General features: G+C 55.1%; 1 protein-coding gene across 1 annotated transcript; it reads left to right on the top strand.

Annotated features, from left to right (window-relative positions):
- The first annotated feature begins 3,529 nt into the window (after positions 1-3,529).
- Positions 3,530-26,397, top strand: LOC104336370 (FACT complex subunit SPT16-like). The gene is given in 27 exon segments (XM_075412376.1): positions 3,530-3,663; positions 4,846-4,938; positions 7,003-7,173; positions 8,534-8,686; positions 8,765-8,911; positions 9,007-9,158; positions 11,835-12,007; positions 12,119-12,209; positions 13,021-13,094; positions 15,684-15,796; positions 15,882-15,947; positions 17,969-18,064; positions 18,152-18,267; positions 18,354-18,483; positions 18,485-18,508; positions 20,102-20,229; positions 20,320-20,455; positions 20,544-20,670; positions 20,748-20,866; positions 20,937-21,062; positions 21,162-21,274; positions 22,731-22,806; positions 22,910-23,079; positions 23,152-23,281; positions 24,471-24,600; positions 26,006-26,083; positions 26,175-26,397. Coding segments are annotated over 27 exon segments (3,120 nt in total). The 5' UTR covers positions 3,530-3,597; the 3' UTR covers positions 26,297-26,397.
- The last annotated feature ends 1,090 nt before the right edge of the window (positions 26,398-27,487 follow it).

Raw genomic sequence — 27,487 nt, 5'->3', positions numbered from 1 at the left:
TCGTTGGCCCCAAGGTAATTAACCCCCGCGTTAATGAACCCCGCCTTAATTAGCCCTTAGGGAGCTCCCCCCTCGTTCCCCTGTGCTAATTAACCCCGATTAATTACCCCGATTAATTAACCCCCGATTAATTATCCCGATTAATTACCCCTGATTAATTAACCCCGATTAATTATCCCGATTAATTACCCCTGATTAATTAACCCCCGATTAATTATCCCGATTAATTACCCCCGATTAACCGCCGATTAATTATCCGGATTAATTACCCCGATTAATTAACCCCCGATTAATTATCCCGATTAATTACCCGATTAATTAACCCCCTGATTAATTATCCCGATTAATTACCCCCGATTAATTAACCCCCTGATTAATTATCCCGATTAATTACCCCTGATTGATTAACCCCCTGATTAATTATCCCGATTAATTACCCCCGAATAATTAACCCCCGATTAATTATCCCGATTAATTACCACGATTAATTAACCCCCCGATTAATTATCCCGATTAATTACCCCGATTAATTAACCCCCTGATTAATTACCCCCGATTAATCACCCCTGATTAATTAATCCCTTGATTAATTAACCCGACTAATTAACCCCTGATTAACCCCTTAATTACCCGATTAATTAACCCCTGATTAACTCCTGATGAATCACCCCCTTGATGAATTAACCCGATTAATCAACCCCCCGATTAACGCCTTGATTAATTAACCCCTGATTAAGCCCTGATTACTCACCCCCGATTAATTAACCCCGTGATTAATTACCCCTGATTAATTACCTCTTGGTTAATTAAGTCCTGATTATCCCTTGATTAACCCCGATTAATTAACCCCTGATTAATTAACCCCTGATTAACCACCCCCGATTAATTAACCCCTTAATTACCCCTGATTAATTACTTCCCTGATTAATTACCCCTGATTAATTACCCGTTTAATTTAGCCCGATTAACCCCTTGATTAATGAACCCCTGATTAACCCCTGATTAATTAACTCGATTAACCCCTGATTAATCACCCCGATTAATTAACCCGCCTGATTAATTAACCCCTTGGTTAATTAACCCTTGATTAACTCCTGATTAATCATCCCCCTGATTAACCCCGATTAATCCCTGATTAACCACCCCCTTGATTAATTAACCCCTTCATTAATTACCCCCTAAATAATTATCCTCTGATTAATTAACCCCTGATTGATTAACCCCTGATTAACCCCTGATTAATCAGCCCTCCTTGATTAATTAACCCGATCATTTAACCCCTGATTAATCACCTCCCCAATTAACTAACCCCTTGGTTCATTACCACCGATTAATTACCCCCGATTAATTACTGCTGATTAATTAACCCCTGATTAATTAACCCCTTGGTTAATCACCCCCGATTAACCCCTTGATTACTTAACCCCTGATTAACCCCTGATTAATCACCCCCTGATTAATTAACCCGATTAATCACCCCCAATTAATCACCCCTGATTACTCTCCATTAAGCAGTTAGCCTCCTTAATTGCCCCCTTAATTACCCCCTTAATTACTCCTTTATTAACTCCCTTATTAATCGTCCCTTATTAATTATCCCCTTAATCCCTTTAACTACCCCGTTATTAACTACTCCTTATTAATTATTCCCTTAATTACCCCAATCACTCTCCTTACTAATTACCCCAATATTAATTACCCCCTTAATTACTCCCTTAACTACCTCCTTATTAATTATCCCCTTATTACCCCCTTAATTACCTCATTATCCCATTAATTTTCCCCTTATTTACTCTCCTTATTAGTCGTTTATTAATTATCCTTTATTAATTACTCGTTGGTAATGATGCCTTATTAATTATTAATTATTGCCTTTATTAATTACTTTTAATTAGACTTTGAGTCTTTGCTCATTAATTGCCCCTTTATTAATTGCCCCTTAATTTCCCCCTTAATTACTTCTCCTAATTATCCCCTCAATTCTCCTCTCATTAATTACCCCCCTTATTTCCCACCCTCATTAATTACCCCCTTAATAACCCCTTTCAATTAGCTCTTATTAATTCCTGCTGTTATTAATTCCCCCTTGTTAATTAGCCCCTTAATTACCCGCCTTATTCCCCATTCATTCTTCCCTCATTAATTCCCATTATTAATTACCCCCTTAATTATCACTGCACCTAATGACCCCTTAATTGCCCACTCATTAATTACCCTTTATTAATCACCCCGATTATCCTTCCTAATTACTCCTTATTAATTGCCCCTATGCTGTTACCTTCTTAATTACCTCCTTAATTACTCCCCCTTTAATTACCCCTTAATTACTCCCCATAATTACGCCCCCTTACTTCCCCTTAATTATTCCCTTAATTGTCCCCCTTAATTACCTCATTAATTCCCCCTTAATTACCCCCTTTACCCCCATTAGTTTCATTAATTCCCCTTCATTAATTACCCCCCCTTAATTACCCCCCCACTCATTGCCCCACCGCAATTAGCCCCCATTAATTAACCCCATTGCTAATTAACCCCCTGGCTACTTACCCCCAGTAATTCCCCTTTACCCCATTAATCACCCCATTAATTACTCTTTGTTAATTACCTCAATACCCCCATTAATTGCCCTATTAATTACTCTCATTAATTCTTCCTATTAATTACCCCTTATTAATTACCACTAATTACCCCCCTCATCTCCTAGGTGAACCCCGCGATTAATCCCCCATTAATTACTCCATTAATTACTCCCCTCAATTACCCTTCATTAACTACCCCTCTTTAATTATCCTCCATTAATTACCCTAATTAATCCCCCCATTAATTACCCCTCATTAATTACCAGTAATTACCCCCCTTATCTCCTAGGGTAACACCCGATTACTCCTCCATTAATTACTCCCCTCACCCTTAATTACTCCTCATTAATTACCCTTATTAATTACCCTCCCTCATTAATTACCCTCATTAGCGACTAATTACCCCCATTAATTAACCCCCGGGGGCAGACACCCCCCAACCACCCCACTAATTACCCCCCTGCTTAATCTCTCCCTTAATTACCCCTCCCTAATTAACCCCCCCGTCATTAATCACCCCGCCCTCATTAATTACCGCATGCTAATTAACCCCCCGCCACCAATCACGGGGGGGGGGGGCAAGCCCCGCCCCCGCCGCCCCGCGCCGCTCCATTCCCTCCCTCATTCCCGCCCTCCCCAGTCACGTGACGCGGGCGCCGCCGCTCCCCGCCGTCCCCTATCACGTGACGCGGGCGCCGCTTCCCGCCCTCCCCATCACGTGACGCGGGCGCCGCTTCCCGCCCTCTCCCATCACGTGACGCCGGCGCCACCGCTTCCCGCCCTCCCCCCGTCACGTGACGCGGGCGCCGCCGCTCCTCCCCGACCCGCGCATGCGCGCCCGCCCCCCCCCGCGCGCCGCCTCAGCGCGCTCCCGGAAGCGGAAGCGCCGCGCCGGGAAGCGCTTCCGGGAGAAGCGGCGGGAGGGGGGGGGAAGGGAAGCGGCGCGGGAGGAGGAGGAGGAGGAGGAGGAAGGCGGCGGCTGCCGGGGGTCCCGCGCCCGGCCCCGGGGCCTCCCCTCATGGCGCTCAGCCTCGACCGCGAGGCCTACTACCGGCGGCTGCGGCGGCTGTACGGGAGCTGGCAGGTGGGGGAGGGGCGGGGGGAGGGGCCGGGGGGCGGGGGGAGGGGTGCGGGCCTTGGGGGGGGGGGGGGGGAAGGGCTTGGAGTGGGGTTGTGAGGGGGGGGAGGGGCCGCGAGAGCGCGGGGGGGGGGGAGGGGCCGGGAGTGGCGTTGGGGGGGGGGGGAGGGCCCCTGGGGGGGGGAGATGGAGTGGGGGAGGGGCTCTGAGAGGGGGCTGTGAGGTGGGGGAGGGGCTAATGGGGTGGGGGAGGGGCTGTGAGACAGGGTTAGGGGGTGGGGGAGGGGCCGTGAGGGGGGTTATGAGGCGGGGGAGGGGCTCCGAGGGGGGGTTAGGGGGTGGGGGAGGGGCTTGCGCCGTGGGGGAGGGGCAGCGAGAGGGGTTATTGAGTGGGGGAGGGGCCCTGAGGGCAGGAATGAGGGTGGGGGAGGGGGCTCGCGGCGTGGGGGAGGGGCCTGGGGGGGGTTGTGAGGTGGGGGAGGGGCTAATGGGGTGGGGGAGGGGCTGTGAGACAGGGTTAGGGGGTGGGGGAGGGGCCCTGGGAGGAGTTATGAGGTGGGGGAGGGGCCGTGAGGGGGGAAGGGGGTGGGGGAGGGGCCCTGAGGGTGGTTGTGGCGTGGGGGAGGGGCTTTGGGGGGGGATATTGGGGTGGGGGAGGGGCCTTGAGGAGGCGTTTTAGGTGGGGGAGGGGCTTGCGGTGTGGGGGGAGGGGCCCTGAGAGGGGGGCTATGAGGTGGGGGAGGGGCTCGGGGGGGGGCGCTGTGAAGTGGGGGAGGGGCTTGAGGCATGGGGGAGGGGCTTTGAGGGTGGTATTGGGGTGGGGGAGGGGCCTTGGGGTGGGTACAGGGCCGGGGGGAGGGGCTTGAGGTGGGGGAGGGGCCCTGAGGAGCGGTTTTGGGTGGGGGAGGGGCCCAGGATGGGTGATACAAGGTGGGGGAGGGGCTTGGGGGGGGTAATGGGGTTGGGGGGGAGGGGCTTGGGGTGGGGGAGGGGCTTTAGGGTGGGCGATATGAGGTGGGGGAGGGGCTTCGGGGGTGATATTGGGGTGGGGGAGGGGCCCTGAGCAGGGGTTTTCAGTGGGGGAGGGGCCTGGGATGGGCCATAGGAGGTGGGGGAGGGGCTTGGGGGTTGTTCCCGGGGGGGGCGGGGCCTGACGGCCCGGCCCCTCCCCCCCCCCCGCCCCCTCAGAAGGGGGAGGAGGAGCTGGGCGCCGTCGACGCCATCGTGGTGGCCGTGGGGGTGGACGAGGAGGTCGTCTACGCCAAGTCCACCGCCCTGCAGGTGGGGGAGGGGCGGGGCCACCCACCCCCCCGAGAAGGTCCCACCACCCTTGGGGGGGGGGGTCCCAGCACCCTTGGGAGGTCCCACCACCATTTTTGGGGTCCCACCACCCCCCCGAGAAGGCCCCACCACCCTTGGGGGCGGTCCCACCACCCTGGGGGGGTCCCACCACCACTTTTGGGGTCCCACCACCCCGTTGAGAAGGTCTCACCACCTTTGGGGGGTCCCACCACCACTTTTGGGGTCCCACCACCCCCCTCGAGAAGGTCCCACCACCACTTTTGAGGTCCCACCACCCCTCTTGAGAAGGTCCCACCACCCTTGGGGGCTCCTACCACCACTTTTGGGGTCCCACCACTCCCCTCAAGAAGGTCCCACCACCCTTGGGGGGTCCCACCACCACTTTTGGGGTCCCACCACCCCCCTTGAGAAGGTCCCACCACCCCTGGGGGGTCCCACCACCACTTTTGGGGTCCCACCACCAATTTTAGGGTCCCACCAACCCCCTTGAGAAGGTCTCACCACCCGTGGGGGGGGGTCCCAGCACCCTTGGGGGGGTCCCACCACCACTTTTGGGGTCCCACCACCCCCCTCGAGAAGGTCCCACCACCCTTGAAGGGGTCCCACCACCACTTTTGGGGTCCCACCACCCTCTTGAGAAGGTCACACCACCCTTGGGGGGGGTCCCAGCACCCTTGGGGGGTCCCATCACCACTTTTGGGGTCCCACCACCCCCTCGAGAAGGTCCCACCACCCTTGGAGGGTCCCACGACCATTTTTGGGGTCCCACCACCACTTTTGGGGTCCCACCACCCCCTTGAGAAGGTCCCACCACCCTTGGGAGGGGGGTCCCAGCACCCTTCGGAGGTCCCATCACCACTTATGGGGTCCCACCAACCCCTTGAGAAGGTCCCACCACCCTTGGGGGGTCCCACCACCACTTTTGGGGTCCCACCACCAGTTTTAGGGTCCCACCAACCCCCTTGAGAAGGTCCCACCACCACTTTTGAGGTCCCACCACCCTCCTCGAGAAGGTCCCACCACCCTAGGGGGGTCCCAGCACCACTTTTGGGGTCCCACCAACCCCCTTGAGAAGGTCCCACCACCCTTGGAGGATCCCATCACCACTTTTGGGGTCCCACCACCATTTTTGGGGTCCCACCACCCTCTTGAGAAGGTCCCACCACCCTTGGAGGGTCCCACCACCAGTTTTAGGGTCCCACCAACCCCCTTGAGAAGGTCCCACCACCACTTTTGAGGTCCCACCACCCCCCTTGAGAAGGTCCCACCACTCTTGGGGGGTCCCACCACCAGTTTTAGGGTCCCACCAACCCCCTTGAGAAGGTCCCACCACCACTTTTGAGGTCCCACCACCCCCCTCGAGAAGGTCCCACCACCCTTGGGGGGTCCCAGCACCACTTTTGGGGTCCCACCAGCTCCCTTGAGAAGGTCCCACCAGCCTTGGAGGATCCCATCACCACTTTTGGGGTCCCACCACCGTTTTTGGCATCCCACCACCCCCTTGAGAAGGTCCCAGCACCCCCTTGAGAAGGTCCCAGCACCCTTGGGGGGTCCCATCACCACTTATGGGGTCCCACCAACCCCCTTGAGAAGGTCCCATCCTCCTCGATAAGGTCCCACCACCCTTGGGGGGTCCCACGACCACTTTTGGGGTCCCACCAACCCCCTTGAGAAGGTCCCACCACCACTTTTGGGGTCCCACCACCAGTTTTAGGGTCCCACCAACCCCCTTGAAAAGGTCCCACCACCACTTTTGGGGTCCCACCACCCCCCTTGAGAAGGTCCCACCACCCCTGGGGGGTCCCACCACCACTTTTGGGGTCCCACCAACCCCCCTCGAGAAGGTCCCACCATGAGTTTTGGGGTCCCACCACCCCTGGGGAGGTCCCACCACCACTTCTTGGGGTCCCACCAACCCCCTTGAGAAGGTCCCACCACCCTTGGGGGGTCCCACCACCCTGAACCCATCTCTCCCACCCTCGGGGGGGGTCCCCACCCTCGGGGTGCCCCCTCCCCCACCTCAGAGGCGCCCCTCCCCCGCAGACGTGGCTCTTCGGCTACGAGCTGACGGACACCATCATGGTCTTCTGCGAGGAGAAGATCCTCTTCATGGCCAGCAAGAAGAAGGTGGAGTTCCTCAAGCAGGTGGCCCACGGCAAGGCGGGGGAGGGGGCCAACGGCGTCCCCGCCATCACCCTCCTCGTCCGGGAGAAGGTGGGTGGGGTGGGGTGGGTGGGGGTGGACGTGAGGTAGAGGAGAAGATGGTGATGGAGATGGGGCTGGAGGTGAAGGTGGTGATGAAGATGAAGATGGGGATGGGGATGGAGGTGGTAAAGGTGGACATGAGGTGGAGGTGGGGATGAAGATGGAGGTGGAGGTGAAGATGGGGGTGGAGGTGGTGATGAAGGTGGACGTGAGGTGGAGATGGAGGTGGGGATGAAGATGAAGGTGGAGATGAGATGAAGGTGAAGATGGGGATGGAGGTGGAGATGAAGATGGGGGTGGGGATGAAGGTGGACACAAAGTGGAGATGGAGGTGGACGTCAGGTAGAGATGAAGATGGTGACAGAAGTGGAGATGGGGATGAAGGTGGACACGAGGTGAAGGTGAAGATGGGGATGAAGGTGGAGGTGGACACGAGGTGGAGAAGAAGAAGATGGGGATGAAGGTGGAGGTGGACACGAGGTGGAGAAGAAGAAGATGGGGATGGAGGTGGAGATGAAGATGGGAGCGGAGATGAAGGTGGAGGTCAAGGTGGGGATGGAGGTGGAGATGGTGATGGAGATCGAGGTGGACGATGGAGATGGTGGAGATGGAGGTGGAGGTGGGGATGGAGGTGGAGATAGAGGTTTAGGTGGAGATGATGATGGAGGTGGAGATGAAGATGGAGGTCAAGGTGGAGATGGAGCTGATGGAGCTGGAGGTGGAGATGAAGGTGGAGGTCGAGGTGGAGATGGAGGTCAAGGATGAGGTAGGGATGGAGATGGAGGTTGAGGCGGAGATGGTGATGGAGATGAAAATGGAGGTCAAGGTGGAGATGGAGATGATGGAGATAAAGGTGGACACGAAGGTGGAGATGGACATGGTGGAGATGAAGGTAGAGGTGGACACGGAGATGATGGAGGTGGAGGTCAAGATGGGGATGGAGGTGGAGATGATGGAGATGGTGGTTGAGGTGGAGATGAAGGTTGAGGTGGAGATGGGGATGGAGTTGGAGATGATGGAGATGAAGATCGAGGTGGAGATAAAGGTTGAGGCAGAGATGGTGATGGAGATGGAGGTAGAGATGAAGATGGAGCTCGAGGTGGAGGTCAAAGTGGAGGTGGAGATGATGGAATTGGAGGTGGACATGAAGGCGGAGATGGAGATCAAGGTCAGGGTGGAGGTGGAGATGGCGGAGATGGAGATCGAGGTGGAGATGATGGAGGTGGAGATGGAGATGAAAGTGGAGGTCGAGGTGGAGATGGAGCTCAAGGTGGAGATGGAGCTCAAGGTGGAGGTTGGGAATGGAGATGGTGGAGATGATGGAGGTGGAGATGCCCAACCCCCGTTCTTCCTCCCCTCCCCCGCCAAGAACGAGAGCAACAAAGCCAACTTTGAGAAGATGATCGAGGCCCTGAAGGCCAGCAAGGGCGGGCGCCGCCTCGGCGTCTTCCCCAAGGACAAGTTCCCCGGCGACTTCATGAAGAGCTGGAACGACTCCCTCAGCAAGGAGGGCTTCGAGAAGGTCCGTGGAGGCCCCTCCCCCCGCCCCGCCCACCTCCCCGCCGTGGTGACATCACGCGCGTCCTTCCTCCCGCGTTAGGTGGACATCAGCGCGGCGGTGGGCTACGCCATGGCGGCCAAGGAGGACGGCGAGCTGGGCTTGATGCGCAAGGCGGCCGCCATCACCTCCGAGGTCTTCACCAAGTTCTTCAAGGAGCGCGTGATGGAGATCGTGGACGCCGACGAGGTGGGGCGGGAGCAGTTATGGGGTCTGGGGGGTCGCGGGACGCCATAACGACGTCGCGGTGATGTCATCGCGCCCCGCGACCCCGCCCTTTTTAGAAGGTCCGCCACAGCAAGTTGGCCGAGTCGGTGGAGAAGGCCATCGAGGAGAAGAAGTTCCTGGCGGGGGCCGACCCGACGGCGGTGGAGATGTGCTACCCCCCCATCATCCAGAGCGGGGGCAACTACAGCCTCAAGTTCAGCGTCGTCAGGTCAGGGGGGGCCCCAAAAATTTGGGGGGGGACACACCAAAAAACGCAAAGTTTTGCCTCGAAACGTCCATGGCAGCCGGGAGCCCCCAAAACGGGGCGATTTGGGCCCGAAAAATGCCCAAAAGGGTGATTTTTTCCCCCCAAAATAGAGTTTGGGGGGGGGAATTGTCTGCCAGAAATCCAGGGGGGGCCCAATTTTCCCTGATTTCTCCCCAAAAATCATTTTGGGGGGGTATTTTCCTATTTTTTTCTCCAAAAGTAGGCTGAGGGAAGATGATTTCCCCCCGTTTCTCCCCAAAAAAACCCAGAGAGGGGAATTTCTCCTCATTTTCCCCCCAAAAAATGTCTGGGGGGGGTCAATTTTTCACCATTTCCCTCCCAAAAATCTGAGGGAGCCCCAATTTTCTTCTAATTCTCCCTAAAAATGTCAAGGGGGGGAAATTTCTGCTCAGAAACCCCCACGGACGGGCATTTTTCCTCCCAAATTTCCCCAAATTTGATCAATTTTCCCAAATTTGACCACATTCCCCTGATTTCTCCCCAAAAAATGTCCAGCGGCGGTCAATTTTTCACTGTTTCCCCCCCAAAAAATCGGGGGGGCCCCAGTTTTCCACCATTTCCCCCCCAAAAAACATCGCGGGGGAAAAATTACTCCTCAGAAACCCCCCCAGAAGGGCGTTTTCCCGCCAAAATTCTCCAAATTTGACCAATTTCCCCTCATTTTTCCCCCCAAAATAGCTCTGGGGGGACCCAATTTCCCCCTTTTTCTCCCCCAAAAGTCCGGGAGGTCCCAATTCACCTCATTTCCCCCAAAAAACATCGCGGGGGGAAAATTTTTCCTCAGAAACCCCTCCGGAAGGGCGTTTTCCCTCCAAAATTCTCCAAATTTGACCAATTTCCCCTCATTTTTCCCAAAAAAAAAGCTCGGGGGGGACCCAATTTCCCCTTTTTTCTCCCCCAAAAGTTGGGGAGTGTCCCAATTCACCTCATTTTCCCCAAAAAAAGATTGTGGGGAGAAAATTTCTCCTCAGAAACCCCTCCGGAAGTACGTTTTCCCACCAAAATTCTCCAAATTTGACCAATTTCCCCTCATATTTCCCCAAAACGATGCCCGGCGGGGACCCAATTTCCCCCTTTTTCTCCCCAAAAAGTCCGGGGGGTCCCAATTCACCTCATTTTCCCCCAAAAAACATCGCGGGGGGAAAAATTGTTCCTCAGAAACCCCCCCCGGAAGGGCGTTTTCCCTCCAAAATTCTCCAAATTTGACCAATTTCCCCTCATTTTTCCCCAAAACGATGCCCGGCGGGGAACCAATTTCCCTGTTTTTCTCCCCAAAAAGTTCGGTGGGTCCGAATTCACCTCATTTTCCCCCAAAAAATGTTGTGGGGACAAAATTTTTCCTCAGAAACCCCCCCGGAAGGGCGTTTTCCCTCCAAAATTCTCCAAATTTGACCAATTTCCCCTCATTTTTCCCCAAAAAAAAGCTCGGGGGGGACCCAATTTCTCCTTTTTTCTCCCCCAAAATTTGGGGAGGGTCCCAATTCACCTCATTTCCCCAAAAAATGTTGCAGGGGAAAAATTTCTCCTCAGAAACCCCTCCGGAAGGGCGTTTTCCCTCCAAAATTCTCCAAATTTGACCAATTTCCCCTCATTTTTCCCCAAAGTGATGCTCGGAGGGGACCCAATTTCCCCATTTTTCTCCCCAAAAAGTTGGGGAGGGTCCCAATTCACCTGATTTTCCCCAAAGAAAGGTTGCGGGGAGAAAATTGTTCCTCAGAAACCCCCCCCGGAAGGGCGTTTTCCCTCCAAAATTCCCCAAATTTGACCAATTTCCCCTCATTTTTCCCCAAAGTGATGCCCGGCGGGGACCCAATTTCCCCTTTTTTCTCCCCAAAAAGTCCGGGGGGGTCCCAATTCACCTCATTTTCCCCCCCGAAAACATCGCGGGGAGAAAATTTCTCCTCAGAAACCCCCCCAGAAGGGCGTTTTCCCACCAAAATTCTCCAAATTTGACCAATTTCCACTCATTTTTCCCCAAAAAAATGGCCGGGGGGACCAAATTTCCCCTTTTTCTCCCCAAAAATTTGGGGAGGGTCCCAATTCACCTCATTTTCCCCAAAAAAAGGTTGTGGGGAGAAAATTTCTCCTCAGTAACCCCCCCGGAAGGGCATTTTCCCTCCAAAATTCTCCAAATTGACCAATTTCCCCTCATTTTTCCCCCAAAAAATGCCCGGGGGGACCCAATTTCCCCTTTTTCTCCCCAAAAAGTTGGGGAGGGTCCCAATTCACCTCATTTTCCCCAAAAAACATCGCGGGGGGAAAATTTTTCCTCAGAAACCGCCCCGGAAGGGCGTTTTCCCTCCAAAATTCCCCAAATTTGACCAATTTCCCCTCATTTTTCTCCAAAAAAAAGCTCGGAGGGGACCCAATTTCCCCATTTTTCTCCCCAAAAATTTGGTGAGGGTCCCAATTCACCTCATTGCCCCCAAAAAATGTTGCAGGGGAAAAATTTCTCCTCAGAAACCCCTCCAGAAGGGCGTTTTCCCTCCAAAATTCTCCAAATTTGACCAATTTCCCCGGATTTTTCCCCAAAAAATGCCCGGGGGGGACCCAATTTCCCCTTTTTTCTCCCCACCCCCTCCCCCACCCATAATTTGATGTCCCCCCCACCCACAGCGACAAGAACCACATGCACTTCGGCGCCATCACCTGCGCCATGGGCATCCGCTACAAGTCCTACTGCTCCAACCTGGTGAGGACGCTGATGGTGGACCCACCTCAGGAGATGCAGGACCACTACGCCTTCCTCCTCCAGCTCCAGGAGCAGCTCCTGAAGGAGATGCGGCACGGTGAGGACCTCCCGGGAGGTTCTCCGGGGGTTCGGGACCTCGGCGGGGGTTCTCTGGTGGGCGCGGTGGGGGACGTGGGTTACGGTGGTGGCATCTCCCCGGGGTTCGTAGGGGCGAAGCTGTGCGATGTCTACGGCGCCGTGATGGACGTGGTGAAGAAGCAGAGGCCGGAGCTGCTGGGGAAGATCACCAAGAACTTGGGGTGAGGAGGAGGATGAGGTGGAGAAGGAGAAGGAGGAGGTGGAGGAGAAGGTGGAGGAGGAGATGGAGAAGGTGGAGGAGGAGATGGAGAAGGTGGAGGAGGAGATGGAGAAGGAGGAGGAGGAGGAGGAGATGGAGAAGGTGGAGGAGGAGGAGAAGGTGGAGAAGGTGGAAGAGAAGAAGGAGATGGAGGAGGAGAAAGTGGAGAAGGAGATGGAGAAGAAGAAGGTGGAGGACGAAGAGAAGAAGAAGGTGGAGGAGAAGAAGGAGAAGGTGGGGGAGAAGAAGGAGGAGGAGGAGGAGGAAGTGGAGAAGGTGGAGTAGATGAAGAAGAGGAGGAGGTAGAGAAGAAGGAGGAGGAGATGGAGGAGGTGGAGAAGGAGAAGGTGGAGGAAGAGGAAGAGGAGGAGGAAGTGGAGGAAGAGGAGGAGAAGTTGGAAGAGGTGGAGAAGTTGGAAGAGGTGGAGAAGAAGGTGGAGAAGAAGATGGAGGAAGGGTAGGTGAAGAAGGTGGAGAAGGAGGAGGAAGAAGAGAAGGTGGAGGAGGAGGAGGAAGAGCTGGAGAAGGTGGAGAAGGAAAAGGAGGAGAAGGAGGTGGAGGAGAAGAAGGAGGAGGTGGAGGAAGAGTAGGAGAAGGTGGAGGAGGAGGAGGAGGTGGAAGAAGAGGAGAAGGAGGAGGAGATGGAGGAGGTGGAGGAGGAGGAGGAGAAGGTGGAAAAGGAGGAGGAGGAGGAGGTAGAGGAGGAGGAGAAGAAGGTGGAGAAGGAGGAGGAGGAGGCAGGCCCTGAGGGACGTCCCTGTGGATCTCACCAGCTTCGCCATGGGCATCGAGTTCCGCGAGGGCTCCTTGGTCATCAACAGCAAGAACCAGCACCGGCTGAAGAAGGGTGAGCGCTGCCCCAAGATGGCCGCTTCTTCTGCCCCAGGGTGGCCTCTGCCACCCAAAACCTTGGTCCCACCACCCAAAACCATGGTCCCACCACCCCAAACTCTGGTCCCACCACCCAGAAACTTCATCCCACCACCCCAAGTCCTGGTCCCACCACCCCAAACCTTCATCCCACCACCCCACCTTGGTGTCCCACCACCCCGAAAGTTCATCCCACCACCCAAAAACATGGTCCCGCCACCACATCTTGGTGTCCCACCACCCCATCTTGGTGTCTCACCATCCAACCTTGATGTCCCACCACCCAACCTTGGTTCCACCACCCCAGATCTTGGTTCCACCACCCAGAAACTTCATCCCCCACCCAAACCTTCATCCCACCACGCAAAACCATGGTCCCACCAGCCCGAAAGTTCATCCCACCACCCAAAACCATGATCCCACCACCCCAGACCTTCATCCCACTACCCAACCTTGGTGTCCCACCACCCAAAACCTTCATCCCACCACCCAACCTTGGTGACCCACCACCCACCTTGGTCCCACCACCCCAAAACCTTGTCCCACCACCCAGAAACTTCATCCCACCACCCAAAACCATGGTCCCACCACCGAGAACCTTCATCCCACCACCCAACCTTGGTGTCCCACCACCCCAAACCTTGGTCCCACCACCCCAAACCTTGGTCCCACCACCCCAAACCTTCATCCCACCACCCCAAACCTTCATCCCACCACCCAACCTTTGTGTTCCACCACCCAACCTTGGTGTCCCACCACCCAACCCTTGGTCCCACCACCCCAAAACCTTGTCCCACCACCCCGAAACTTCATCCCACCACCCCAAAACCATGGTCCCACCACCCAGAACCTTCATCCCACCACCCAAAACCATGGTCCCACCACCCAAACTTTCTGTTCCACCACCCAACCTTGGTCCCACCACCCAACCTTGTGTCCCACCTCCCAGAAACTTCATCCCACCACCCAAAACCATGGTCCCACCACCCAGAACCTTCATCCCCCCACCCAATTATGTGTTCCACCACCCAACCTTGGTCCCACCACCCCAAACCTTGGTTCCACCACCCCAAACCTTCATCCCACCACCCCAAACCTTCATCCCACCACCCAAAACCATGGTCCCACCACCCCAAACCTTCATCCCACCACCCAAAACCATGGTCCCACCACCCAGAACCTTCATCCCCCCACCCAATTATGTGTTCCACCACCCAACCTTGGTCCCACCACCCCAAACCTTGGTTCCACCACCCCAAACCTTGGTTCTATCACACCAAACCTTCATCCCACCACCCCAAACCTTCATCCCACCACCCAACCTTTGTGTTCCACCACCCAAACTTTGTGTTCCACCACCCAATCTTGGTTCCACCACCCAGAAACTTCATCCCACCACCCAAAACCATGGTCCCACCACCCCAAACCTTCATCCCACCACCCCGCCTTGGTGTCCCACCACCCAACCTTGGTGACCCACCACCCAGAAACTTCATCCCACCACCCAAACTTTGTGTTCCACCACCCAACCTTGGTTCCACCACCCCAAACCTTGGTTCCACCACCCCAAACCTTCATCCCCCCACCCCAAACCTTCATCTTACCACCCAACCTTGGTGTCCCACCACCCAACCCTTGGTCCCACCACCCCAAAACCTTGGTTCCACCACCCCAAACCTTGGTTCCACCACCCCAAACCTTCATCCCACCACCCCGAAACTTCATCCCACCACCCAACCTTTCTGTTCCACCACCCAACCTTGGTCCCACCACCCCAAACCTTGGTTCCACCACCCCAAACCTTCATCCCACCACCCCGAAACTTCATCCCACCACCCAACCTTGGTCCCACCACCTCAAATCCTGGTCCCACCACCCCAAACATTGGTCCCACCACCCCGAAACTTCATCCCACCACCCAACCTTGGTGTCCCACCACCCAACCTTGGTCCCACCACCCCAAACCTTGGTTCCACCACCCCAAACCTTCATCCCACCACCCCGAAACTTCATCCCACCACCCAACCTTGGTGTCCCACTACCCAACCTTGGTCCCACCACCCCAAACCTTCATCCCACCACGCAAAACCATGGTCCCACCAGCCCGAAAGTTCATCCCATCACCCAACCTCGCTCCTATCACCCCAAAACCTTGTCCCACCACCCAGAAACTTCATCCCACCACCCAACCCTTGGTCCCACCACCCCACCTTAGTGTCCCACCACCCAAAACCGTGGTCCCAACACCCTGAAACTTCATCCCAGCACCCAACCTTGGTGTCCCACCACCCAACCCTTGGTCCCACTACCCAGAAACTTCATCCCACCACCGAACCTTGGTCCCACCACCCCAAACCTTCATCCCACCACCCAAAACCATGGTCCCACCACCCCAAACCTTCATCCCACCACCCAAAACCATGGTCCCACCACCCCAAACCTTCATCCCACCACCCAAAACCATGGTCCCACCACCCAGAACCTTCATCCCACCACCCCACCTTGGTCCCCCCCCACCCCACCTTGGTCCCCCCCCCACCCAACCCCGGTGTCCCCTCCCCCCCAGGCATGGTCTTCAGCGTCAACGTGGGCCTCTCGGGGCTGCCCAACAAGGAGGGCAAGAAGCCGGAGGAGAAGACCTACGCCATCTTCCTGGGCGACACCGTGCTGGTGGACGAGGTGGGGGCGGGGCCGAGGGCGGGGCCGGGGGCGGGAGGGGGCGGGGCAATGGGGAGCCCCGCCCACCCGCCCCTCCCCCCCGCAGGAGGGCCCGGCCACCGTCCTGACCGCGGTCAAGAAGAAGGTGAAGAACGTGGGCATCTTCCTCAAGGTGAGGGGCCCCGTTTGGGGCAAAAACCGCCGGTTTGGGGCAAAAAAATGTGATTTGGGGCAAAAAAATGTGATTTGGGGGCAAAAACCCGCCAGTTTGGGGCAAAACCCCGCCATTTTGGGGCAAAAAAGTGCAATTTTGGGGCAAAAAAGCTGCCAGTTTGGGGAAAAAAACCACCAGTTTAGGGCAAAAAAATGTGATTTTGGGGCAAAAACCCACGATTTTGGGGCGAAAACCCACGATTTTGGGGCAAAAAACCACCATTTTGGGGCAAAAGCCCACCATTTTGGGGCAAAAACCACAATTTTGGGGCAAAAAAATAACGATTTTGGGGCAAAACCGCACGATTTTGGGGCAAAAAAACGCCATCTTGGGGCAAAAAACCATGATTTTGCGGCAAAACCCCGCCATTTTGGGGCAAAAAACTGCCATTTTGGGGCAAAAAATTGCAATTTTGGGGCAAAAAGCTGCCAGTTTGGGGCAAAAAAACGTGATTTTGGGGCAAAACCACGCCATCTTGGGGCGAAAAAACACGATTTTGGGGCAAAAACCCGCGATTTTGGGGCAAAACCATGCCATCTTGGCGCGAAAAAACGTGATTTTGGGGCAAAAAACCGCCATTTTGGGGCAAAAAAATACCATTTTGGGGCGAAAACCCGCCAGTTTGGGGCAAAAAACCCGCCAGTTTGGGGCAAAAAAATGCGATTTTGGGGCAAAACCCCACTAATTTGGGGCAAAAACCCGCCAGTTCGGGGCAAAAATCCACGATTTTGGGGCAAAACAAAACCATTTTTGGGTAAAAAAATTCAATTTTAGGGTGAAAAAATCTCAATTTTGGGGCAAAAACCTGTGATTTTGGGGCAAAAACCTTGCCGTTTTGGGGCAAAAAAACGCCAGTTTGGGGCAAAAAACACGCCATTTTGGGGCAAAAAACTGCGATTTTGGGGCAAAACCCCTCAATTTTGGGGCAAAAAGCTGCCAGTTTGGGGCAAAACCCCGCAATTTTGGGGCAGAAACCCTCAATTTGGGGCAAAACCCCTCAATTTTGGGCCAAAACCTTCAATTTTGGGGTCAAAACCCTCAATTTTGGGCCAAAACCTTCAATTTTAGGGTGATATCGTTGAATTTTGGGGTGAAAATCCTTAATTTTGGGCAAAACCCCTGAATTTTAGGGGAGAAACCCTCAATTTTTGGTCAAACCCCCTAAATTTTGGGGTGGGAATCCTCAATTTTGGGCAAAGTCCCTCAATTTTGGGGTGAAAACCCTTCATTTTGGGGCAAAACCCCTCAATTTGGAGGCAAAACCCCTCAATTTTAGGGCAAACTCCCTCAATTTTGGGGCAAAAATCCTCAGTTTTGGGGCGAAACCCCTCAATTTTGGGGTGGAAACCCTCAGTTTTGGGGCAAAAATGCTCAATTTTGGGCCAAAACTCCTCAATTTTAGGGTGAGAAAACTCCATTTTGGGCAAAAAAAATCCTCAATTTTGGGGTGAAAACCTTCAATTTTGGGCCAAACCCCCTCAATTTTGGGGCAGAAACCCTCAATTTTGGGGCAAACCCCCTCAATTTTAGGACAAACTCCCTCAATTTTGGGGCAAAAATCCTCAATTTTGGGATGAAACCCCTCGATTTTGGGGTGGAAACCCTCAGTTTTGGGGCAAAAATGCTCAATTTTGGGCCAAAACTCCTCAATTTTAGGGTGAGAAAACTCCATTTTGGGCAAAAAGCTCAATTTTGGGGTGAAAACCTTCAATTTTGGGGCAAATCCCCTCAATTTTGGGTCAAAACCCTCAATTTTGGGGTCAAACCCCTCAATATTGGTGCAAAACCCCTTAATTTTAGGGCGATATCCCTAAATTTCGGGGTGAAAATCCTTAATTTTGGGCGAAAATCCTTAATTTTGGGCAAAACGCCTCAATTTTGGGGCAGAACCCCCATTTTGGGGGCAGAACCCCCCATTTCCGTGCCCAACCCCCCCCTTCTGACCCCCCGCCCCCCTTTTGTCCCCCCCCCCCTCACAGAACGAGGACGAGGAGGAGGAGGAGGAGGAGAAGGACGAAGCCGAAGACCTCCTGGGCCGCAGCTCCCGGGCGGCCCTGCTGACCGAGCGGACGCGGGTGGGTTGTCCCCCTCCCCCCCCAGACCCCAAACCCGCCGTTTTTTTTGGGGGGGATTTGGGCAATCCGGAGGTCCTCGCCCCGCAGAACGAGCTGACGGCGGAGGAGAAGCGCCGCGCCCACCAGAAGGAGTTGGCCACCCAACTCAACGAAGAGGCCCGCCGGCGGCTGACGGAGCAGAAGGGCGAGCAGCAGATCCAAAAGTAACCCCCAACCCCCTTCTTCTGGGGCAAAAGCCACCGCTTTTGGTCCACGTGGACCTCCCGGCGTCACCCGCGTGTCCCCCCAGGGCGCGGAAGTCCAACATCTCCTACAAGAACCCGGCCTTGATGCCCAAGGAGCCCCACATCCGGGAGATGAAGATCTACATCGACAAGAAGTACGAGACGGTCATCATGCCCGTCTTCGGCATCGCCACCCCCCTTCCACATCGCCACCATCAAGGTGGGGACAACCCCACGGGGGTCTCGGGGTTCAGCTCGATGGCCAACGTTGGGTTTTGGGGTTCACCTTGACCACCAGCATTGGGTTTGGGTCGGTTTGGGGTTCACCTTGACCATCAGCGTTGACTTTTGGGGGGTCTGGAGGTTCACCTTGATCTCCAACGTTGAGTTTTGGAGGTCTTGAGGTTCACCTCGCCCATCAACGTTGGGTTTGGGTCGGTTTGGGGTTCACCTTGACCATCAGCGTTGACTTTTGGGGGTCTGGAGGTTCACCTTGATCTCCAACGTTGAGTTTTGGAGGTCTTGAGGTTCACCTTGCCCATCAACGTTGGGTTTGGGGGTTCACCTTGATCTCCAACATTGAGTTTTGTTGGGTCTTCGGGTTCATCTTGATCTCCAACATTGGGTTTGGGTCGGTTTGGGGTTCACCTTGACCATCAGCGTTGACTTTTGGGGGTCTGGAGGTTCACCTTGATCTCCAACGTTGAGTTTTGGAGGTCTTGAGGTTCACCTTGCCCATCAACGTGGGTTTAGGGGTTCACCTTGATCTCCAACATTGAGTTTTGTTGGGTCTTCGGGTTCATCTTGATCTCCAACATTGGGTTTTGGGGTTCACCTTGACCACCAGCATTGGGTTTGGGTGGGTTTGGGGTTCACCTTGACCATCAGCGTTGACTTTTGGGGGTCTGGAGGTTCACCTTGACCATCAACGTTGGGTTTGGGCGTTCACCTTGACCACCAGCTTTGGGTTTTGGGGGTCTTGGCGTTCAGCGTGATGACCAGCGTTGACTTTGGTGGGTCTTGAGGTTCACCTTGACCTCCAACGTTGAGTTTTGGGGTTCACCTCAACCACCAGCATTGGGTTTGGGTGGGTTTGGCGTTCATCTTGACCTTCAGCATTGAGTTTTGGGGGTCTTGAGGTTCACCTTGAGCTCCAACGTTGAGTTTTGGGGTTCACCTTGACCACCAGCATTGAGTTTTGGGCGTCTCAGGGTTCACCTTGACCATCAAGGTTGGGTTTGGGGGTTCACCTTGACTTCCAGCATTGAGTTTTGGGGGTTTTGGGGTTCCACCTTCTCCCCACCTCCAACCTGACGTGGTTTTGGGGTTCCACCTCCAGCCCAACGTGGTTATTGGGTTCCACCTCCAACCCAATGCGGTTTTGGGGGTTCCATCTCCAAATTAACGTGTTTTTTGGGGTTCTAACTCAACGTAGTTGTGAGGTTCCACCTCCAACTCAACGTAGTTATGGGGTTCCCCTTCCAACTCGACGTAGTTTTGAGGTTCCATCTCCAACTCAACGTGGTTTTTGGGTTCCACTTCCAACCCAACGTGGTTTTGGGGGTTCCACCTCCAACCGAATGTGGTTTTTGGGGTTCCAACTCAATGTAGTTATGGGGTTCCCCCTCCAACCTGACGTAGTTATGGGGTTCCACCTCCAACTTGATGTAGTTTTGAGGTTCCACCTCCAACCCAACGTGGTTTTTGGGTTCCACCTCCAACCCAACGTGGTTTTTGGGGTTCCACCTCCACCCCGACGTGGTTATGGGGTTCCACCTCGCCTGAGCCCCGCCTCCTGCCCCTCCCCCCGCAGAACATCAGCATGTCGGTGGAAGGCGACTACACCTACCTCCGCATCAACTTCTACTGCCCAGGCAGCGCCTTGGGCCGCAACGAGGGCAACATCTTCCCCAACCCCGAGGCCACCTTCGTCAAGGAGATGTGAGGACCCGCCGCGGCGGCAGCCATCTTGGTGGGGGGCGGGGCCGCGGGGGAGGTCCTCGAGGTCCTCCCATCTTCTGTCCCACCCAGCACCTACCGCGCGTCCAACATGAAGACCCCCGGCGAGCAGACGGTGCCGGCCGTCAACCTCCAGAACGCTTTCCGGATCATCAAGGAGGTCCAGAAACGTTACAAGACCCGAGAAGCCGAGGAGAAGGAGAAGGAGGTGACCACCCGCCGCGACGTTTTACGGAGTCTCCTGAAGTTCTGGAGATGTTGAGGGACCTCCTGGAACATCTCGGGGTCTTCTCCAGGGCATCGTCAAGCAAGATTCGTTGGTCATCAACCTCAACCGGAGCAACCCCAAGTTGAAGGACCTCTACATCCGGCCCAACATCGCCCAGAAGAGGATGCAGGGTTCCTTGGAGGCCCACGTCAACGGTGAGGCGGTGGGGTGGGCCGGGTGGACCTCCTGGAGGTCCCGTGGACCTCACCCACCTTGTTGTCCTCCACGGTAGGGTTCCGCTTCACCTCGGTGCGCGGGGACAAGGTGGACATCCTCTACAACAACATCAAGCACGCCGTCTTCCAGCCGTGCGACGGCGAGATGATCATCGTCCTCCACTTCCACCTCAAGGTCTTCTTCTGGAGGGCGGCGGCGGCGGGGGGTGGGGTGGGACCTCCATGACCTCGTTGTCTTCTTCTAGAACGCCATCATGTTCGGGAAGAAGAGGCACACGGACGTCCAGTTCTACACGGAGGTGGGCGAGATCACCACCGACCTGGGCAAGCACCAGCACATGCACGACCGCGACGACCTCTACGCCGAGCAGGTCCGCGCCCGGTGGGACCCACAAGGTCCCCGCGAAGTTCTCGAGGTGCCACCACGCCGAGGAGGTGACCTCGTTGTTTGTGTCCCCCCCCGGGCTTAGATGGAGAGGGAGATGCGCCACAAGCTGAAGACGGCCTTCAAGAACTTCATCGAGAAGGTGGAGGCTCTCACCAAGGAGGAGCTGGAGTTTGAGGTGCCCTTCCGGGAGCTGGGGTAGGTGGAGGACAACCCCATCCGGGGGTTCCTTGAGGTGTTTTGGGGTGTCCTCCAGGTTCTTCGGGGGTTCCTCGAGGTTTTATGGGGTGTCCTTGAGGTTTTGTGGGGGTTCCTTGAGGTTCTTTGGGGGTTCCTTGAGGTTCTTTGGGGGTTCCTTGAGGTTTTATGGGGGTTCCTTAAGGTTCTTTGGGGATTCCTTGAGGTTTTGTGGGGGTTCCTTGAGGTTTTGTGGGTGTTCATCGAGGTTCTTCAGGGGTTCCTTGAGGTTTTATGGGGTGTCCTCGAGGTTTTTTGGGTGCCGCCATCATTTCTGGAGGGGTGCTCATGTTTTTGTGGGATGCCACCATCATTTCTGGGGTGTCCTGATGGGTTTTGAGATGTTTTCATGGGGTTTTTTTGAGGTCTTTTCGTGGCCTTTGGATTGGCCTGATGGTTTTTTTGGGTTTTCTGGTGGTTTTTTTGGGTCTCCTGTTGTTTTTTTTGGGTGCTCCTGATGGTTTTGGGGTCTCCTGATGGTTTTTTGGGGTCTCCTGGTGTTTTTGGGGCTCTCCTGATCTTTTTGGGGTTTCCTGATGGTTTTTGAGGTGTCTTCATGGTTTTCTTGAGGTCTTCTCATGGTTTTTGGACTCTCCTGGTGTTTTTTGGGCTCTCCTGATGGTTTTTTGGGGTCTCCTGATGGTTTTTGGGGGTCTCTTGATGTTTTTTTGGGATCTTCTGTTGGTTTTTGGGATCTCCTGATGTTTTTTGGGCTCTCCTGATGTTTTTGGGGGATTTTCTGATTTTTTGGGGGGTCTCGTGGTTTTCTGGGTTCTCCTGATGTTTTTTGGGGCTCTCCCGATGGTTTTTTAGGTTCTTCTGGTGTTTTTTGGTGTCTCCTGGTGATTTTTTGGGGTTTCGTGATGTTTTTTGGGTCCTCCTGATGGTTTTTGGGGATCTCCTGATGGTTTTATGGAGTCTCTTGGTGGTTTTTTGGGTCCTCCTGACGTTTTTTTGGGATTTCCTGATGGTTTTCTGGGTTCTCCTGATGTTTTTTGGGGCTCTCCCGATGTCTTTTTGGGTTCTCCTGGTGGTTTTCTGGGGTCTCGTGGTGGTTTTTTGGGTTCTCCTGGTGTTTTTTTGGGGTCTCCTGCTGGTTTTTTGGGTTCTCCTGGTGTTTTTTTGGGTTCTCCTGGTGTTTTTTTGGGGTCTCCTGGTTTTTTGGGGTCTCCTGCTGGTTTTTTGGGTTCTCCTGGTGTTCTTTTGGGGTCTCCTGCTGGTTTTTTGGGTTCTCCTGATGTTTTTTGGGTTCTCCTGGTGTTCTTTTGGGGTCTCCTGCTGGTTTTTTGGGTTCTCCTGATGTTTTTTAGGGTCTCCTGCTGGTTTTTTGGGGTCTCCTGCTAGTTTTTTGGGTTCTCCTGGTGTTCTTTTGGGGTCTCCTGATGGTTTTTCGGGGTGTCCCCACCCCCCCGCTCAGGTTCAACGGCGCCCCCTACCGCAGCACCTGCCTCCTCCAACCCACCAGCAGCGCCTTGGTCAACTGCACCGAGTGGGTAAGTCCGAGGTAGGCCGACGTCTCGACGGGGGGCCACCACCCCACGACTCGCTTGGGGGTGGGGTCGCCCCGCTGACGTGGCCCCGCCCCCCCCCACCCAGCCCCCCTTCGTGGTCACCCTGGACGAGGTGGAGCTGATCCACTTCGAGCGGGTCCAGTTCCACCTGAAGAACTTCGACATGGTCATCGTCTACAAGGACTACAGCAAGAAGGTCACCATGATCAACGCCATCCCCGTCGCCTCCCTCGACCCCATCAAGGAGTGGCTCAAGTAGGCCCCGCCCACCCCGCCCCAAGCCCCGCCCACCCCAAGCCCCGCCCGCTCACCTCCATCTTCTTCCAGCTCCTGCGACCTCAAGTACACGGAGGGCGTCCAGTCCCTCAACTGGACCAAGATCATGAAGACCATCGTGGACGACCCCGAGGGCTTCTTCGAGCAGGGGGGGTGGTCCTTCCTGGAGCCCGAGGGCGAGGTAGGGCGGCGGGGCTTGGGCCACGCCCCCGGGTGGGCCCCCATCTCCAGGTTCTCCAGGTTGTCCCCACTCTTGGTGTCCCAATCTTGAGGTTCTTCAGGTTCTTTCCACCCCTTGGTGTTCCCTCCTTGAGGTTCTCCACGTTTTTCCCATTCTTGAGTTGTCACCTTGAGGTTCTCAAGGTTCTCCCAACCCTTGGTGTTCCCTCATTGAGGTTCTCAAGGTTCTCCCCACCCCTTGGTGTCCCCACCTCGAGGTTCTCCAGGTTGTCCCCACCCTTGGTGTCCCCTCGTTGAGGTTCTCCAGGTTCTCCCCACCCTTGGTGTCCCCATGTCCCAGTTCTCCAGGTTCTCCCCACCCTTGGTGTCCCCACCTCGAGGTTCTCCCCACTCTTGGTGTCCCCTCATTGAGATTCTCCAGGTTCTCCCCACCCCAGGTTGTCCCCATCTCCAGGATCTCCCCACCCTTGGTGTCCCCACCTTGAAGTTTTCCAGGTTCTCCCCACCCCTTGGTGTCCCCACCTTGAGGTTTTCCAGGTTCTCCCCACCCTTGGTGTCCCCACCTCGAGGTTCTCCCCACTCTTGGTGTCCCCTCATTGAGATTCTCCAGGTTCTCCCCACCCCAGGTGTCCTCATGTCCAGGTTCTCCCCACCCTTGGTGTCCCCACCTTGATGTTCTCCACGTTCTCTCCACCCCTTGATGTCCCCACCTTGAGGTTCTCCAGGTTCTCCTCGCTCTTGGTGTCCTCTCATTGAGGTTCTCCAGGTTGTCCCCACCCCAGGTTGTCCCCATCTCCAGGTTTTCCCCACCCTTGGTGTCCCTATATCCAAGTTCTCCAGGTTCTCCCCACCCTTGGTGTCCCCTCCTTGAGGTTCTCCAGGTTCTCCCCACCCTTGGTGTCCCCGTGTCCCAGTTCTCCAGGTTCTCCCCACCCCAAGTGTCCCCATGTGCAGGTTCTCCCCACCCTTGGTGTCCCCACTTTGATGTTCTCCACGTTCTCCCCACCCCTTGATGTCCCCACCTCGAGGTTCTCCAGGTTCTCCTCGCTCTTGGTGTCCCCTCATTGAGGTTTTCCAGGTTCTCCCCACCCCTTGGTGTCCCCACCTCGAGGTTCTCCAGGTTGTCCCCACCCTTGGTGTCCCCCTTCCCCCCCGGCGGTGTCCCCACCCCCTCCCCCGCTCGCCCCCAGGGCAGCGACGCCGAGGTGGGCGAATCCGAGTCGGAGATGGAGGACGAGACCTTCAACCCTTCCGAGGAGGACTACGAGGAGGAGGAGGAGGACAGCGACGAAGACTACTCCTCTGAGGCCGAGGAGTCAGGTACAGTTTGGGAGGCCACCACGTCCCCATGGAAGCCCACCAGAACCCCTGGGAGATACCAGTTTTCCCCCTTGGAGTTCACCAAACCCATGGAGACCAGAACGTCCCCATGGAAACCCACCACAACCCTTGGGAGATACCAAACCCCTCCATGGAGACCACCACGTCCCCATGGAGACCCACCAGAACCCCTGGGAGATACCAGTCGACCCCCTTGGAGACCACCACAACCCCATGGAGACCACCATGTCCCCGTGGAGGCCACCAGAACCCCCAGTAGATACCAGTCCAGCGCCTTGGAGGCCACCATAACCCCATGGAGACCACCACAACCCCTTTGAGGCCACCACGTCCTCATGGAGGCCCACCACAACCCCTAGTAGATACCAACCCACCCCCTTGGAGTCCACCACATCCCCATGGAGGCCAACCACAACCCCTGTGAGATACCAAAACCCTCCTTGGAGGCCACCACGTCCCCATGGAGGCCCACCAGAACCCCTGGGAAATACCAGTCAGCCCCCTTGGAGACCACCACAACCCCATGGAGACCACCACATCCTATTGGAGGCAACCATGGCCCCACGGAGTTCTACCAGAACCCCATGGAGATCCCAACCCACCCCCTTGGAGGCCACCACGTCCCCATGGAGGCCCACCAGAACCCCTAGTAGATACCAGTCCACCCCTTTGGGGACCACCACAATCCCTTGGAAGCCACCACGTCCCCATGGAGGCCACCAGAACCCCTAGTAGATACCAGTCCACCCCATTGGAGGCCACCACGTCCCTGTGGAGACAACCACGTCCCCATGGAGGCCCACCAGAACCCCAGGGAGATCCCAACCCACCCCCTTGGAGGCCACCACGTCCCCATGGAGGCCCACCAGAACCCCTAGTAGATACCAGTCCACCCCTTTGGGGACCACCACAATCCCTTGGAGACCACCACGCCCCCATGGAGGCCACCAGAACCCCCAGTAGATACCAGTCCAGCCCCTTGGAGGCCACCACAACCCCATGGAGACCACCACAACCCCTTTGAGGCCACCACGTTCCCATGGAGGCCCACCACAAGCCCTGCGAGATACCAAACCCTTCCTTGGAGACCACCACGTCCCCATGGAAGCCCACCAGAACCCCCAGTAGATACCAGTCCACCCCCTTGGAGGCCACCACAACCCCTTTGAGGCCATCACATCCCCATGGAGTCCCACCAGAACCCCCAGTAGATACCAGTCCACCCCCTTGGAGGCCACCACAACCCCTTTGAGGCCACCACATCCCCATGGAGTCCCACCAGAACCCCTGGGAGATCCCAACCCACCCCCTTGGAGGCCACCACGTCCCTACGGAGTCCCACCAGAACCCCCTGGAGATCCCACCCCCCATCTTCTCCTCCCAGAATACTCCAAGGAGTCCCTGGGCAGCGAGGAAGAGAGCGGCAAAGACTGGGACGAGCTGGAAGAGGAAGCCCGGAAAGGTGGGTGCGGGGCGGGGGTGGGGTGGGGACCCCCCCAGATCACGGGGGGACCTCCCTGACCCCGCCCCCCGCCTTGTCCCCGCCCCCGCAGCCGACCGGGAGAGCCAATACGAGGAGGAGGAGGAGCACGGGCGCAGCCGGAAGAGGAAGGCTCCGGCCGGGCGCGGCGCCCACCCCCGCACCCCGGGGCCCCCCAAGAAGAAGAGGAAGTAGGGGACCACCCATCCCCCACCCCGGGAGCAGAATCTGGGGGGCTCCTCCGGCGAATTCCGGCGATTTCTCGCCAAATTTCGTAGTCCGCGGCGAAATTTTGAGGTTTCGACGATGGATTTTGGGGGGTTCTCCGGGAAATTTTGGGGGTCCCCCTCCGAAATTCCCAGTTCTCGGTGAAATTTTGAGGTCCCTCCGTGAAATTTTGAGGTTCCTAGTCCAAAATTTGGAGTTCTTGGTGAAATTTTGAGGTTTCTCTGAGAAATTTTGGGGTTTCTGTGAGAAATTTTGAGGTTCCTTCTCCAAAATTTGGAGTTCTTGGTGAAATTTTGAGGTTTCTGCGAGAAATTTTGAGGTTCCTCCTCCAAAATTTGAAGTTTTCTGTGAAATTTTGAGGTTCTCATCAAAATTCAAAGTTAGCTGTGAAATTTTGAGGTTTCTCCACAAAATTTTGAGGTTACTCCTCCAAAATTTTAAGTTCTTGGTGAAATTTTCAGGTTTTGATGATGGATTTTGGGGTTTCTCTGGGAAATTTTGGGGGCCCCCCTCCGAAATTTCCATTTCTCGGTGAAATTTTGAGGTCCCTCCATGAAATTTTGAGGTTCCTAGTCCAAAATTTGGAGTTCTCGGTGAAATTTTGAGGTTTCTCCGAGAAATTTTGGGGTTTCTGCGAGAAATTTTGAGGTTCCTCCTCCAAAATTTGGAGTTCTTGGTGAAATTTTGAGGTTTCTGCGAGAAATTTTGAGGTTCCTCCTCCAAAATTTGAAGTTTTCTGTGAAATTTTGAGGTTCTCTTATAAAAATTCAAAGTTAGCTGTGAAATTTTGAGGTTTCTCCACAAAATTTTGGGGTTTCTCCATGAAATTTTGAGGTTGCTCCTCCAAAATTTCGAGTTCTTGGTGAAATTTTCAGGTTTTGATGATGGATTTTGGGGTTTCTCCAGGAAATTTTGGGGTTCTCCAAAATTTCAAGTTTTGTGTGAAATTTTGAGGTTCCCTTCCCAAAATTTAAAGTTTTAGGTGAAATTTTGACATTCATTCGTGAAATTTTGAGGTTTTCCCCTAAATAATTGAGGGTTTTCTCAAAATTCTGGGATTTATTGTGAAAATTTTGTGGATTTTTTCAAACTTTGTTTTTTTCATAAATTTTTTTGTTTTCTCCTGAAAATTTGGGGGTTTTCCTCAAAATTTTGGGG

This window comes from Opisthocomus hoazin, unplaced genomic scaffold (genome assembly GCF_030867145.1).
Source record: "Opisthocomus hoazin isolate bOpiHoa1 unplaced genomic scaffold, bOpiHoa1.hap1 HAP1_SCAFFOLD_323, whole genome shotgun sequence".
Classification (NCBI taxonomy): domain Eukaryota; kingdom Metazoa; phylum Chordata; class Aves; order Opisthocomiformes; family Opisthocomidae; genus Opisthocomus; species Opisthocomus hoazin.
Note: the sequence above shows the minus strand (reverse complement) of the source record. Positions and strands in the feature narration are given on the sequence as shown.